The sequence below is a fragment of the Chrysochloris asiatica genome, unplaced genomic scaffold (assembly GCF_000296735.1).
Source record: "Chrysochloris asiatica unplaced genomic scaffold, ChrAsi1.0 scaffold00333, whole genome shotgun sequence".
NCBI lineage: Eukaryota > Metazoa > Chordata > Mammalia > Afrosoricida > Chrysochloridae > Chrysochloris > Chrysochloris asiatica.
Window position 1 is genome coordinate 2,475,018 of NW_006408851.1, and position 15,970 is coordinate 2,490,987.

A 15,970-nucleotide genomic window follows, 5' to 3' on the forward strand; every position below is an offset into this window, starting at 1 on the left:
ATATCAGCAATGATGTCTCTCATTCTATGCCTTTTTCTGAATCTTGCTTGAATTTCTGGCAGTTCACTGTCGATATACTCCTGCAAATGCTTTTGAATTGTCTTCAGCAAAAATTAACTTGCGTGTGACATTAATGATATTGTTCTGCAATTTCCCCATTGTTGGGTCACTTTTCTTTCTTTGGAATAGGCAAAATGTGGATCTCTTCTAATTGGTTGGCCAGGTAGTTGTTTCCCAAATTTCTTGGCATAAAATAGTAAGTGCTTCCAGAGCTGCATCAGTTTGTTGAAACCTTTCAGTTGGTATTCTGTCAATTCCTGGAATCTTGTATTTTTTTGCTAATGTCATCATTGTATCTTGGACTTCTTCCTTCATAAGTTCTTGATCATATGCTAACTTTTGAAATGGATGAACATAGACCAGTTCTTTTTGGTATAGTGACTGTGTATCACATCAAAAGTAATCTTTTAATCCATCATTCAATACTTTGCTCTTAGAAGCCTTCAGTATTTCAAATTGAGGCTTCCATTTTTTCTTCAGTTCTTTCAGTTTGAAAAATGCTTGAGATTGTTCTTCCCTTTTGATTTTCTCACTCAGGGTCTTTGCACATTTCATTATATTACTTGATTTTGTCTTCTTAGGCTGCCCTTTGAAATAAAAACAAAAAACTTTATTGTGAATTGAGTGAAAGTTTCAGACACCATCATCAATTTTACATTCAACAAATCATGCACTTTGCTTCATCTCAATAATTGCAATCCCTTCCTTGCTACAACAGTTATCCCATTTCATTCTTGTGCTTTCTATTTGCATCCCATCCTGTTTCAACTGTGTCCTTAGGAAAATGATGCTCTTTTGATTTTGAATGGTTGATCATTCTATGGTGATCTTTGAAATTTTTTTATTTAGCTCCTTTACTTCATCGTATCTTCCATTTAGTTGCTTTAGTTGCTCTAGGTTCAAGAGCAAATTTCAGAGTCTTTCTGACATCCACTTTGGTCTTTTCTTCCTTCCCTGTCTTTTGAATGACCTTTTGCTTTCTTCATGTATGATGTTCTTGATGTCATCCTATAACTTGACTGATATTCAGTCATTAGTGTCTAATGCCTCAAATCCGTTCTTTGTTTTGCATCAACACCAAGTATAGCTTGGACTTATTCTTTCAATATCGTTGATTCTTGATCATATGGTACCTCTTGAAATGATGGAATCACGATAAATTCTTTTTGGTACAATGACTGTGTATTCCATCCATCTTCTTTTAATGCTTCCTGAGTCATTCAATATTGCTACCTGAAACTTGATTTTTTTTCTTCAGTTTGAGAAATGCTGAGTGTGCTCTTCCCTTTTGGATTCCTAACTTTGGGTCTTTGAACATTTTATTATAATACTTGACTTTGTTTTCTTGAGCTGCCCTTTCGAAATTTTCTGTTCAGTTCTTTTACTTCATCGTTTCTTCCTGTTGTTTTAGCTTCTTAATATTCAAGAGCATGTTTTACAGTCTCCTCTGACATCCATTTTGGCCTGTTTTTTCTTTCCTGTCTTTTTAGTGACCTTTTGCTTTCTTCATGTATAATGTTCTTGATGTCATCTCACAACTCTTCTGGTCTTCAGTATTTAGTGTCTAATGCGTCAGATCTGTTCTTGAGATGGTCTCTAAATTCAGGTGGGATATCCTCAGATCATATTTTAGCTCTCATGGATTTGTTTTAATTTTCTTCAGTTTCAACCTGAACTTGCATAGGAGCAATTGCTGGTCAATTCCACAATAGGCCCTTGGCCTTGTTTTGGCCAATATTAGTAAGTTTCTCCATCATCTCTTCCCACAGATGAAGTCAGTTGATTCCTGTGTATTCCATCTGCTGAAGTGCACCTGTATATTCACCATTTATGTTGTTGAAAAAGGTATTTGCAATAAACAAGTTGGTATTGTGAAATTCTGTCATGTAAACTCCAGCATCCTATCACCAGTCATATTTTACAGCTACTAATCTCTTTGTTTCTAACTGTCCCATTCCAATCACCAGTAATTATCAATGCATCTTGATTGTATGTTTGATCAATTTCAGTATGAAGAAGTTGGTTGTTGTTGCTGTTAAGTGCTGCTGAGTTGATACCAACCCATAGCAACCCTGTATAGGGTTTCCAAGGAACAGCTTGGACCACCGACCTTGCAGTCCAAACTGACTTTGCAGTCTGATACTTAGCCCACAGTGCCACACCACGACTCTAAAGTAGAATTCTTCATTTTCATCATCATTGACTTTAGTGGCGGGTGCATAGATTTGAATAACAGTGGAATGAACTGGTCTTCCTTCTATGGATATTATTCGATCACAGGTGGTATTGTACTTCAAGATAGAGCTTGAAATGTTCTTTTTGATTATGAATACTATGCCAGTCCTCTTCAGTGTGTCATTCCTGGTATAGGAAACCATGTTTGTCAGATTCAAATGGCTAATACCAGTCCCATTCAGGTCACTAATGTCTAGGATATTGATCTTTATGAATTTCATTTCATTTTTGACCCCTTCCAATTTTCCTAGATTCATACTTTGTACATTCCATGTTTTGATTACTAATGGATGTTTATAGCTTTTTCTCTTCATTTTGAGTTGTACCCTATCAGCAAATGAAGATCTTGAAAGCTGTACACCATCTCCATCATTAAGGTCAACTCTACTTTGAGGAGGCAGCTCTTCCACAGTTCTATTCTGAGTGACTTTCAACCTGAGTGGCTTATCTTCTGACACTATATCAGACAATGTTTCACTGCTTTTCATGAGGTTTTCAGAGGCTAACCATTCAGAAGTGGTCTGTCTCTCTTTCTTTTTGGTCTGCTTTAGTCTGAAAGCTTCACTGAAACCAGTCTACCATTGGTGACCTTGCTGGTATTTAAAAGGTGGGTGTCATATTTTCCAGCAGCACAGCAGCACACAAGCCACCACAGTAAAGCAGACTGACAGACGAGTGGTGGATCACAGGTAGGGAGGCAGGTTCAGCCAGTAAGACGGCAAGCTACTAATAACTCCCAGGAGAGGCAAGCAACAGAGAAGGCCACTGGCTTAAGTCCAAAGAACCTGAGGTCAGATGACAAGTCAGATGCAGGAACCACAGCCAGCAGAAAATCAGCTGCTTTGCTCAAATAGCCAATATATTGGAAGCAGGTCACACAGTCAAGGCAACTTCCTTTCTGTTGATTGGCTGCTCGTAGCAGAGCTCATTATAGAAGTGGTTATGCTGTATTAGAGCTCATCATGGGGATAACTACATCTCAACTGCCATACCACTGACAATCCTGACCCAGTCCAGGTGACACATAATCTTAACTATCACATCTGCTTTCCATATAGAGTTCCTGGATGGTGCAAACAGTTAAAACACTTATTAGCTAACCAAAACATTGGTGGTTCAAGTCCAACTAGAGTTGTCTCAGTGATCTTGGTCATCTACTTCCAAAAACCAGTCATTGAAGACTCTCTGGGAACATAGTTCTACTCCAATACACATGAAATTACCAGATGCCAGAGCCCACTCTGCAGCAACTGATTCTCCTTTTAATGTGTTTTCCCAAGGTTTGGGCTCTGCAGACAAGAGATATCAGAGGCTATATTTGCTGAACCAGCTAGAGGCTTTTCCTAGCTGTTCTACTTCCTGCTGAGTCTGATGGCAAGCCCTCTGTACAGCGGACTTTGATGTACTGTCTCTTTAGAACTCTGTTAATGGCCTTATAAAGGAATTTTAATGATGTCCAAGGTTCAGGACAACTTGCCTCACTTTATAAGCAGCAAATCTTTCTTCACAGTATCTATTTGCTCCCAAGAGATATTAAGGTAGGATTGCCTATCTGAGCTTGCTCTTTAAAATATCCTCTGCATTCTAACTCTTACTCTTCTTTATTAATTTATTTTTCTCTCTCTCTTGTTGATCTTCCAGACCTCCCCTCCTTCATCTAATTGGTAGACTCTTTAACCACCTTCTCCTCTACTTCTTTCTTCCTTACTAGACCCAGTGTGCTCTAAGGAGCTCCCTGCTGTTCAGAGAAACCTACAGGCAGACCTGCTATAGACTGGAAGCAGCCCTCCCGCTCCATCATGACCAGTTCACAGGTTCTCAGTAGGTTGCAGGAGGAAGTGATCTGCCCCATCTGCTTAGAAATTCTACAAGACCCTGTCACCATCATTTGTGGGCACAATTTCTGCTTCAGATGCATCACTAAGAATGTGGGCCCATCAGACAATTTGCTCAAGTGTCCCCTCTGCAAGAAATCTGTGATGAAGGACACGCTGAAGCCCAACTGGCTGTTGGTGAATCTGGTGGAGAAAATCCAAATTTTAAGTCCCTTTGAGGAGCAGCCAGAAATGCAAGAACTGAAATGTCCAAAGCACCAAGAGAAGTTCCATTATTTCTGTGAGAATGATGGGAAGTTTCTCTGTGTAGTGTGTCATCAATCCAAGGAACATAAATTACACAAAATCAGCTTGATAGAAGAAGCTGCCCCAAAATATCAGGTAAGTATTTGGTTGCCCATTTCTCCCAGCTGACCAGGGATCTGGTGAGGACATGGTAATGACTACTTTCTTCCATTGGATTTGAACCACTGTGGCCCACAATGGGCAGTTCAGAGTCAGGCAGTGTGGACACTGTGGGTGTCATTTTCTCTGACATATAATTTGTTTCAAAGGACTAAAGTCTTTTGAAGTCAAGGCATGATGGAGAATGAAAAAGGCATGGAATGGTGAATCAGAACTTTGGGCGCTAATCAAAGCGCCTGAGTTTTCTATAATAAGTTCAAGGAGTCACTGGTCTCTCTGAGCCTTAGTTGTCTCGCTTTTTAAATGGACTTAACATAACATGATTGTGGTGGTGGTGATGTGCTATGGAGTTGATTCCGACCCTGTATAGAGTTTCCAAGGCTATACATCTTTATGGGAGCAGAAAGCCTCATCTTTCTCCCACAGAACAGCTGGTAGTTGTGAACTGCTGACCTTGAGGTTGGCAGCCCGACACGTAACCACGACAGAGTTCCTTTAACAGAACATAGTAGAATTTAATTCTTTTAGGTAGTCTGATAGGACAAATGAGGAAAAGTCTGTGGAAATTATTAATCCCAAAATGACATTTAGTTACTAATCATAATTATTCACAGAAAGCACGTTCTTTGCTTGTAGGTCACTGAGACCCTATGGTCTACCTTCGTTACTACCAGCCTCTAGCTTCTCCTTCCTGCAGCTTACAATCTCACCTGCCCTCAAGAAAAATCAGGGGCTTTGTGAGGCCAACAGAACTCCCAGGCACAGCTTACCAATATGGTCCTCTCCCCACAGGTATTAATTCAATCTCAGCTTGAGACCTTGCAGCAAAAGGAGAAGGCACTAGTACAAATGAATGTAAAAGGTGAACAGAAGATCAGTGAATTCAAGGTAAGAAAATGCTCAGGTGGAGATATCTCTCTGTCCCATAGCCCTTTTGTAGCAGAAATATCTTCCCTCTCATGTCCCTAAGATATCTTATTATACTGAAGGCTCAGAAGAAGACCCGGTGTCAAAGAAGGTGGTTCAGAGTGTAGGAGGGGTAGAAAGACTCGTAGCATTGTAGGTTAGGATGTGTTCATGCCTTCTCCTCCACCACAGCATTTGGCTTATCTGTCATAGCACCTTGGGATACTGGAGTAGGTTGACCACTCTAGTCTATTCTACCTGGAGATAGTGGTGTAGGGAAAATCAGGACTGGTTTTAGCATTGGAAGTACTGACTTTAAGACTCATTTCTGTCCCTTACAAGCTGTTCCTTAACCAGAAATGAATTTGCCAGTTAGAAAATAAAGACAATGTAACTCCACCCAACCTGTTAACTTTTGTGTGTCTACGTGTCAAAAGACCAATTTTGTAACATTGTTGTTGTGAAGTCCCATTGAGTCAGTTCTGACTCTTAGAAGCCCTTTCTAGGGTTTCTGAGGAGTGAGTTTGAACCATCAACCTTGTGGTTTGCAGTTCATTGTTTCTCTTACAGCACCACAAATTGTTGTTGTTAGGTGCCACTGAGTCGGTACCGACTCATAGTGACCCTATGCACAACAGAACAAAACACTGCTTGATCCTGGGCTAACCTCACAATTGTTGACATGCTTGGAGTGCCTTCCAACCTGAGGGGCTCATTTTCTGACACTATATCTGCTATTCATTTTCTGGCACTGTTTCTCTGCTATTCATAAGGTTTTCAGTGACTAAATATTCAGAAGTAGTTTGTCACTCCTTCTTCCTACAGCACCACATAGGAGACCATAAATTGAAACCTTGTAAAAATGCAAGATTAGACTGTCAAGAAGGAAAGCATGAGTGGAGTGTGAGATCCCACCCAGAAGTTTGGTGATAGCAGAGATGGTGGTGAGGTGGTGGAATAGAAAGAGTGAGAGCAGCTGCAGACTCTAGATCCATGGACTGAGAAAGTCTGTGTGCTTATGGGTAGGAGGCTGGCTTGCAAAATGTGCCCTTTGGACATTTAAATGAATATATATTTTTTGTTTTGTATGTGTACATGAAATATTTTTGCTTTGTTCATTTGTGAAAAATAAGATGTAAAGGGAAGCCACAGGGAGGAAGCAGGATAATTATTTTTTGCAAAACAAAATGTATAATTGATTGAAAGTAAAGCTGATAATCTTGTCTGTTAACCTTCACTCAATTCACAAGGAAAAGAAAATCAATGTAAGGTAGTTTTAGAGATTGAGTCCTTGACGGGTACCAAAAAAAAAGGGGGGGACTAAATGTGAATGATTTCACCTACAACTGAGTTGATAGTGAATGCTAAAAAAAAAAAATAAAAGTTAGTTCTTTTTGATATATATTTTTTGAAATCTGCCACAAATCATTGTTCTGTGTTGGCAATGAATATAAGTATTAATTTCATAATATTGAAAAATTAGATAGCATGGCCATCTTTTCATGTTCTGAGTGTCCACTCTCCTTGTCCCCAGGCCCAGGTGAAGAATGAAAGGCAAAAAATCATCCAAGAATTCAAGCATTTGCATCAGGTCCTTCAGGAGGAGGAGAAGCTCCTCCTGTCCCAAGTGGACCGGCTGGATCAAGAGGGAGCCAAGGAGGAAAAAATTTATATCACTTCCTCTGAGGCACTGCAGAAGCATCTCGGTAGGCTTGCTGAATCCCTGAAGGCCAAGCAGAAAATGTCTTCCAGAGATCTGCTCTGGGTGAGTGTCCCTTAGGGGCAGAGTTAGTGATGAATCCATTCTTAGTCACAGATGGCCACTTGGAGAACACCCCAGACCACCCCATTCATTCCACTATTGTCCAACACGGTTCAATAGACATATAATGCCAGCCACACATGAAACTTACTGGCATGTTCTAAGCCACATGTGCAATTTTTTAGAATCCACATTCAAAAGAAATAGTGAAATTTACTTTAATAACATAATCTATTTAAGTCACTATATAAAAAGTATTATCATTTCAAAATGTAACCAATATTTAAAAGTATTAATGAGATATTGTGCATTTCTTTTTTAATCTCAAGTCCTTAGAAATGTGGCAAACAGTTTATACCTCTATATAATTGGCTTAATTTGGGCAGTATATTTTCAAAGGTTGAAGTAAAATGTAATGCTACCATTTCAGTTAATTTGTGTTTAATGGAAAGAACATTTTAACTTTGTCAGTATTTAAATTTAAATTTTTGAAAATTCTGTAAAATTGAAAGTCCAGTTTTTCATCACATTAGCCCTATTTCAAATGTCACAGGTGGCCTGGCTACCACAGTGGACAATATGGGCATAGCAGATGCTCAGAATAATCTGTGAGCTCACCTGATTCACCTCCCATTCCCACCAGCTCAAGAAGCCATTGCTTTGTTTTAAGAAAGAACATGCAAAGTCATTCCAACTTGCCCCCCTCAACATCAAGCAGAGATCCCTTGGTTTAGTTTTAGAGACAAAATTTATCTTCAGAATTTCACTCCTCTTTCCCTCCTCTCCACTGAGCTCCCCTTGAAGTCTAGCCATTTCCTTGCCCACAGGCATATCTTGGAACAGCCCAACATGGTGGGTAAGAAGCAAGGGATTGGTTTGCCCCTCTGTCTCACACCAAGTAGACTCTTTACTCTTTGATGCCACCAATTGGCCAAGAGCTGAGGTTGTGTCTTTTCTCTTTCTCTTCTAGGATATCAAAGTTGTCTTGTACAGGTATGATGGGCCATCCCAAGTACATTTTCCTTACCTATTCATACATGTAATGCTAACTTACAACACTCCTCCTCAAAAATACTTGCACCTTGGTCTAACTTTGGGGTCAAGTATTCAGGCTGAAAGAAAAGGCCTAAGTTAAGCAGAAAGATGAGGCTTTCTACTCCTGAAGAAAGTTACAGGCTTGGAAACCCTATACAGAGCCGCTGAGTCAGAACAAACACAATGGCACTTCACAACAATAACAAGCAAGTATGTTGGTTATGGAAGAGTTGCTTTCTCCAGCTTTCTAGTTTTCAAAATAGATTCTCGTATTTTCTGGAACCTCCTGCATGACAGTTTGCTCAAATGGATGGCTCCATCTCCCTATCCTCCACTTCATCATTGTCCCCAAGTCATTTGTCCTGCCTCCTCATTCCCAGCTCTCTTTCCCTTGACTTCTACCCCCATCTACATGAACCTATCCTCACATCCTTATCTCCTCCCTGTCTCACCGCACAGCTCAGTCCTGTCTTCTCAGGTGTAAAGCATTTCAACTGGTCTCCCTAACCCCTGTTTCTACGGACTTGGAGAAAAAATTAAGTGATGCCATATCAAGACATAACTCCATTGTAGACACCTTGAAGAAATGCAGAGGTAAGGAAGAGGCTCATAGCTCCTCTATCACCTATATTTAGGGGTTCTACTCCCATTACCCCAGGAAAGCTGAACTGTAACTTGTACATTCATGCCAGTAATAATCATTCTTAAAATCCAGTTACTGTGGCGAAAACTGAGACACATACAGACTCCATGTGTGTTGACATAGAACTGTGCTCCATGAGGTTTTCAAAGGCTGGTTTTCTGAAGTACATCACCAGACCTTTCTTCCAAGGTACCTGGGGGTGAATTCAAAGCTCCAATCTTTAGGTCAGCAGCTCAGCATGTTAATTGTTTACAGTTCCCAGGAGCACCAAATAATAAATCATTCCATTGATGTTGAGTTGATGCCATACTTTTACTGGGATTTAGAAGTTGAATCCTAGGTTATGAGGATTAGAAGTTTCCACATCCACCCGCTACAATGGCTTGGGTAGTCCTGATTTCAGTTTCCACTAAAACACTTAGGAATAAGGTCCTCATTCTGTCTCCTGGTTTATTATATAATCTTAAACCTTCATATCTATCAGTTTCTGTGGAATCGGTGATGATTCATGGCAACCCTATGTGTGTCAGGGTACAACTGGGCTCCATAGGATCTTCAAGGCTGTGACTTTTTCAGAAACATCAACACATTTCAAATGTCACCTTGCTTCCTTTCAGGCATTGATCCTAACCTTATTGTACTTGTCAGCCTCTCCGATTCCTGTGAGAACCAAGGAGAGGGCCTGAACTGATGTCCCATGGCTTCCCCCTTGCCCAGCACAGTGTGTGTGTGTGGGTGGGGGGGGGGTTGGGCTCTGCTGTATGGCTGTACAGTGGACAAAGGGAAGGCAGGGCCCAGCCTTCTCCCTCTGGCTGGACTTTTACTTTCCTGGCACACACTGGAGCCCTGTCCCTTCCTGACAACAAAGAGAAAGTAGATTCAAAATCAGTGAAAATTGGGAGATATTCCTCCTCCCAGAACCACAGGAAGATAACAATCAGACAGCACAGAAGTGGATGACTTGCTTGGGCTCTCGATTTTGGTCAGATATTTCTCTAGAACCTGTCTGGGTTTGCAACTAAGAAAAGTTTGAAGATGTTAGGAATTCTGTACTAGTTTCCTAGAGCTGCTGCCACAGAAATACAAGTGTGTGGTTTCAAAGAACCGAATGTATTTTTCCATAGTTTAGGTGGCTGGAGGTCTGAATTCCAGGCACCTCTCCATCTCATTCTCTCCCCACAGACAACCTCTTGGCTGATAAGAAGAAATACAAAAGCATGTTTTTCATAGACACCTCAAAGAACTGTAAGTGGGGTCAGAAGGCTGCTCCTGTTAATTGGGGACATTGAGACAAGCAAAGAAGAAGAATGCAATCTCTGTGATTACATTCAGTCCAGAATTCTGAGAAAGAAGAGAAAGAAGCACAGGCTATGAGTTGTAGTATTTTAAACTTCAGTAACTCACAAGAAGGGGTTTCTGGTTGGTGTAAGTAGCTACACGCTCAACCACCCACCAAAACGTTGGTAGTTTAAACCCACCTAGAGGTGCCATAGAAGACAGGTTTGGCAAAATGCTTCTGAGAGGTCATGGCCTTGAGTACAATGTGGAGTTCTACTCTGCAACCAACAATGACTCAGAAAACAGTGCTTAATTCCAAAATTTTAAAGTATTCAAACGTAATTTAAAAAAAAAAATTAAAACTATTTCTTTACTTCTCAGAGAAAGGGAGGAAAAGGTGGGCCAGGAAGGTGTATGCAGTTCAATCTCTCAACTGTTAGCTGCCCTTGGCACCCCACATGCAATAATTCAAAACACATAACTCCTCCAAGGTAGGTGTTACTACCTGAAATTGATGAGAGACCCCTCTAACTCTATGTGAGGATTAAATGACAAAAACAGAATTAGAACTCATAATGCATTCCAAAGCCAGAGAGCATTGAAAGATTCGATTTTACAGAGTTCTTTCGCAAGAGAAGACATTGGTAGTTGAGTGGGGGGATAAATTCTTGTGCTCCATGACTGGTGATTTCTGAACACCCTAGCCCTAAAAGGGAGGCACTAAAAGCCAATAGAGGACACAGAGACAACCTGAAAGATTTCCACACTACCCCAGAAGTGGGGGGACAGTCCCCATGAGAACCACTGGTTCTTGTTGATGGTGGCTGGATGTTGATTTTTGTTTTTAATGTGCAACTTCAGGTTATCATGACCAAAACTGGTTTTCTTTCTCCTGGTTGCAGCGACTGTGTTAGAGAATAACAATTCTAAAATGAACACAGCCTTGGAGCCTGAGTCCCCCTCTACAGGTAAGAGTCCTGATTCCTCACACTGGAGACTTCTTGTAGTTTTGAGAAGAGACTTCCAAGTGACAAGTGGTCACAGGGCAGAAGAAAAGGCTTTTCTCTGTGTTCTCCCTGCCAGAGCACAGACGGGAATGCTCTGAACTGACAGGGCAGGGGGAAGGCACCACTTAGATTAGATTGCAGAAAGAACTTCCTAACATGAAAGATCATCTTCTCTGATCCGAGTTAGGTGGGAATGTTTTCTCTCCATTCTAGTGGGAAATGGAAAGGAATAGGGAAGAGCAGGGAGAAGGATTTGAAAGACTGTAGTTGGTAGAGGTCTGTATTGTTGTTACATGCCATTGAGACGGGTCTGACTCATAGGGACCATCTATAGGGTTTCCAAAGAATGGCTGGTGGGTTTCAACCATCATCCTTGTGGTTCACAGTCTAATGCTTATCCTACAGTGCCATAACAAGACTTCAAGGCTACGGAGCTGTGAAATCCACATTCTTGAAGATTTCAGATGATAGAATCATGGTGGGAGATGGAGAGGGGTGTGTGTAGGGGATAGTGGAAAAGGAAGCGACTGTATCTCATTCATCTCCTTCATTCCCTCTAGAAAATCACCCACATATAATCAATTTACCCTTAGCTTCTTCAGGTTCACTTTGAGTCTAAGATCGATCCCTTCTGCTCTATCTACAACTCAGCAATACTTGCTGTCGATGGAGGGTTATTTCGGCCTTGCTCCTACTGACCTCTCTTTCCTCCCTCTAAGGCAGCAAAACTGAACAGCCAGCATCAAATTCCAGCTCCTCAACTGTATTCAGTCCTCTATCTGTTAAGAAAACAGTCCTTGCAGAATTGTTCCAGTCCCGAAACAGGATGTCTTTTGCTGGAAAACTTTCCCTGGGAGCCAGTGTTGAGAATCTTGGGAGTACTGGAGCTACAGGGAGGGAAAAGCTCAAGGAGACCCCGAGTGAGTGACTAGGTGCAATCAAAGTCCTTGATTTGAGTGGAGTCAGGCAAGGAAATGGAGCCTGTGGGAGAGGCATGAGCTACAAAAATTGGCAGTATGGGATGGGGGAGTTTGGAGTGGAGGGTGTTAGTGTGTGTGTGTGTGTGGGGGGTTGTGGGGGGAAGCAAGAAAGAGGAGGATGGAGACAGATGGATAGAGGAAGAGAAAGGGGGCAGATGTCTTATCCATCTCCTTCATTCCTTCCCAAATTATACCTTCTCCAGGAAATCACACACCCTTGATCAACTTACCCCTAGCTTCTTCAGTACAATTTCAGTCTAACCTTTATCCCTTCTGCTGTATCTACAACCCAGCAATGCTTCCTGTCATTGGAGGATTCTTTCTGCCTTGTTCTTTCTGACTTCTGTTTTTTTCTTTTCTTCTCCCTCAAAGGCAGTGGAAAAACTGAGCAGCCAGCACCAATTCCCCGCCCCTCAACTCTCTCTAGGCCCTCTACTCAGAAAACAATTCCTCCAGAATTCCAACTGGGAAATAGGATGTCCTTTTCTGGAAATCCTCAACTCCTGGGCAGCTTTGAGAACTTTGGGAGCATTGAAGCCACAGAGAAGGAAGAGCTCAAGGATGCCATGAGTGAGTGAGCGGCTGAGAGCAGGCAAAGGTTCCTGCTTTCAGTGGAGTCAGGCAAGGAAATGGAGCCAGGGGGTGAGACCTGGGTTACTAACAGTGGCAATGGTGTGTGTGTGTGTGTGTGTGTGTGTGTGTATATGAAGACCTGGAGAAGGGATGTGGTGTCCTTGATCTAAAGGGGGAGAAAAGACTACAGCTCCTCCCCTTGGGCCCTCAACAACTCAAAGCTTGGTTTCTCTTTATTGCTTGATTTGGGTGCTCCCTGGTGGATAAAGGAAATCCTTGTCTCCTTTCTGTTCCTTTTTTTTTTTTTTCTCTCCCTCTTCATTTTAATACTTGTTAAATACCATCGATTCTGACTCATAATGACCCTGTATACGGTTTCCAAGGAGTTGCTGGTGAGTTTGAGCCTCCAACTTTGTGGTTCAAGCTGACCTTCCAGTCCAGTGCTCATCTTACAGTGCCACACAACTAAAGCACAATCTTTAATTTCAATTTCCATGAAGTCTTTGAAGCCTCCTTATATTTACTGAGTCAGCAGTTCATTCAGGCTTGGAGAGCCAGAGATGAGTACATCTGGCCTGAATTATATCCACCTGGTAGCGTAGTGGTTACGAATCGGGCTGCGAACCTTAAGGTCAGCGGTTCGAAACTACCAGCCGCTCCGTGGGAGAAAGATGAGGCTTTCTACTCCCGTAAAGATTTACACCCTCGGAAACCCTGTACAGGGTCGCTATGGGTCGGAACCGACTCGACGGCACTTAACAACAACAACAACAACCCATCCCGACAATGAACTTGACCATTGTCCTCTGCCCACATTTCCAGATATTCCATCTCCCAATCCTCCAAGCACAGGAAGGGCAATGGATGGGTTAATGCACTGGACTGCAAAGTCTTTTGAACTACAAGGTTGGTGGTTCAAGCTCACTACTCACTCCTTGAAAACCCTATACAGGATTGCTATGGGTCAGAACTGACTCGATGGCACGTAGCAACTCAACAACGACAACCTCATTTTATTGCATTTCGCTTTATTGCACTTTGGATATATTGGTTTTATTCACAAATCGAAAATGTGTGGCAACCTTGAGTTGAGCAAGTTTATTGGAATCAATTTTGCAACAGCAACTGCTCACCTCATATCATGGTGCCACATTTTGGAAGTTTTCACAATATTTTTCTTAATGTGATTGCACATTTAATAGATTACAGTTTAGTGTTAACGTAACTTCGATATGCATGGTGAAACTGTAAAACTATTGCTGTTGTTGTTGTTAAGTGCTGTCAAGTCAGTTCCGACTCGTAGCGACCCTGTATAGTTTCCAAGGAGCAGCTGGTGGACATGAACTGACAGCCTTGTGGTTCACAGTCCGGTGCTGATCTACAGAGCCACAGCAAGAGTCCTAAAACTTCATGTGACTCATTTTATTGATGTATTCACTTTATTAGGAAAATCTCCTGGTAATGTCTGTGAGGGATTGTGAGAATTTTGCAGGACCAGGTGGTGTTTCGTTCTATGGTGCATAGGATTACTGAGTCAGAACTGACTCGAGGGCACCTAACAACATACCTGTATTGCTGTGGGAGGGTTTGGGAATCCCTGAGTGGTATAAATGATTGATATTCTTGGTTGTAAAGTTTGAGGGTTGAGTTTCTCAAAAAAAAGAGCTGGTGATCTACTTCTGAGAAACCAGCCATTGAAAACCCCATAGCATACTTCTCCACACTTATGGGGTTACCATGAATAACACCAAGGCCACTAGTGTATCTGAGGATTTGAATTACATTTGCAATAAGATTGACTGTAGCTCAAAAAGTCTGAGCCTGAATATCTCGTTCTTGTGTGTCATCTAGTGGATTCTACTTCCTAGTGTCCCTATATAAAGGAACAGAAGTGCCCCTAGGGTTTCCTACATCTTTACAGGAGCAGATCTCCAGGTCTTTCTCCAGATTAGCAGCTGGTGGGGAACTTGAGCCACCAGGGCTCCTTCCATATATCTCTTATTTGTTGTTGTCAACTACTGTTGAGTCGGTTCCGACTCATAGTGACCCTGTTTAGGGTTTCCGAGGAAAGGTTGACAGATTTGAACTGCCGACTCTGAAGTTCAAACTGATCTTGCAGTCCAGTGTTTATTCTACAACGCCACGGGTTAGTGCACTGGACTGCAAAGTCGGTTTGAACTGCAAGGTTGGCAGTTGAGGCTCACCAGTTGTTCCTCCGAAATCCTATACAGCGTCACTATGTGTCGCAACCAACTCAATGGCGTTTAACAACAACAACAATAGGGCTCATTCCACCGCACCTACAGGGTTGTTGTTGTTGTTGATGTTAAGGGCCTTCTAGTTCTAGTCGGTTCCGACTCATAGCAACCCTGTAGCTCATTTCTCCAATTTAGGGATTGATTTCAGAAGGAGGGAGAGGGGCTTAGGACTTCTTTGGGGACAATGAGGGCTGTGACTGGAGGGAAAGCCTCCCTTTGGCAGCATCTTGAAGATACTCAGAGGTGGGAGACTGGACACCTTGACCCAGGGTTGCCCCTCGTTTTCCTTCCATCTTCCACAGCCCCCGTGACCCTGGACGCAACCTCAGCTCACCCGGACCTCATTCTTTCCCAGGATCTGAAGACAGTGAAGCTGGACATCGGCCCTCTGAGTAACTCGGCGGAGCCAGCAGACCCCAGGTGCTTCTACCCATTCCGCTGCGTGGTGGGCTTGCCTAGCCTCTCCTCTGGCAAACAGACCTGGGAGGCGGAGCTCCAAGGGCCCGGGGGAGGAGCTTGCCTGGTGGGCGTGGTATCGGAGCACGCGCCACGCCGGGGCTTCCTACAGGTGGAGCCCAAGGCTGGCTTCTGGGTACTGCGCATTAAGGGCACCCAGTGCCAGGCCCTCATTCAGGACGACACTCGGGAGGTGCTTCCCATTCCTCCGAGTAAAGTAGGCGTCCACGTGGATCATGATCGCGGGGAGGTCGTTTTCTACGACGCCATCACTAGCAAACACATCTATACCTTCCAGGCCTCCTTCCAGGGGCGGATCTTCCCCTTTTTCAGACTCCTATATTCTGGCACTCAGATCACTCTGAGCCCCTAGAGTTCTTCCAAGTCCTCACTTTCCTTTTCTTTCTCAACACCCCCTCACATTGGGATGTGCTGCGGCTGGTAGAGTTAACGCTAAACTACCTAGAACCCTTTAGGTTTGCGCCTGCTTTAAGTTTTCTTTTTGTCTCAACACCTCCCCACGCCCCGTATGCCTGG

At 42.6% G+C, this 15,970-nt stretch overlaps 1 protein-coding gene across 1 annotated transcript; it reads left to right on the forward strand.

Annotated features, from left to right (window-relative positions):
• Window positions 1-4,094: 4,094 nt before the first annotated feature.
• Window positions 4,095-15,806, forward strand: LOC102827112 (E3 ubiquitin-protein ligase TRIM31-like). Its single transcript, XM_006875690.1, has 8 exons — window positions 4,095-4,511; window positions 5,328-5,423; window positions 6,976-7,206; window positions 8,174-8,196; window positions 8,717-8,832; window positions 10,064-10,126; window positions 11,062-11,127; window positions 15,280-15,806. The coding sequence occupies exons 1-8, from the start codon at window positions 4,095-4,097 to the stop codon at window positions 15,804-15,806; spliced, it is 1,539 nt and encodes a 512-aa protein (XP_006875752.1).
• The last annotated feature ends 164 nt before the right edge of the window (window positions 15,807-15,970 follow it).

Bases quoted from the DNA above. Each gene is read 5' to 3' on its own strand.
- LOC102827112 (XM_006875690.1), top strand. From the start codon at position 4,095: ATGACCAGTTCACAGGTTCTCAGTAGGTTGCAGGAGGAAGTGATCTGC. The intron at 4,512-5,327 runs GTAAGTATTTGG...CTCTCCCCACAG, and splicing joins AAGCTGCCCCAAAATATCAG to GTATTAATTCAATCTCAGCT. The intron at 7,207-8,173 runs GTGAGTGTCCCT...TTTCTCTTCTAG, and splicing joins CTTCCAGAGATCTGCTCTGG to GATATCAAAGTTGTCTTGTA.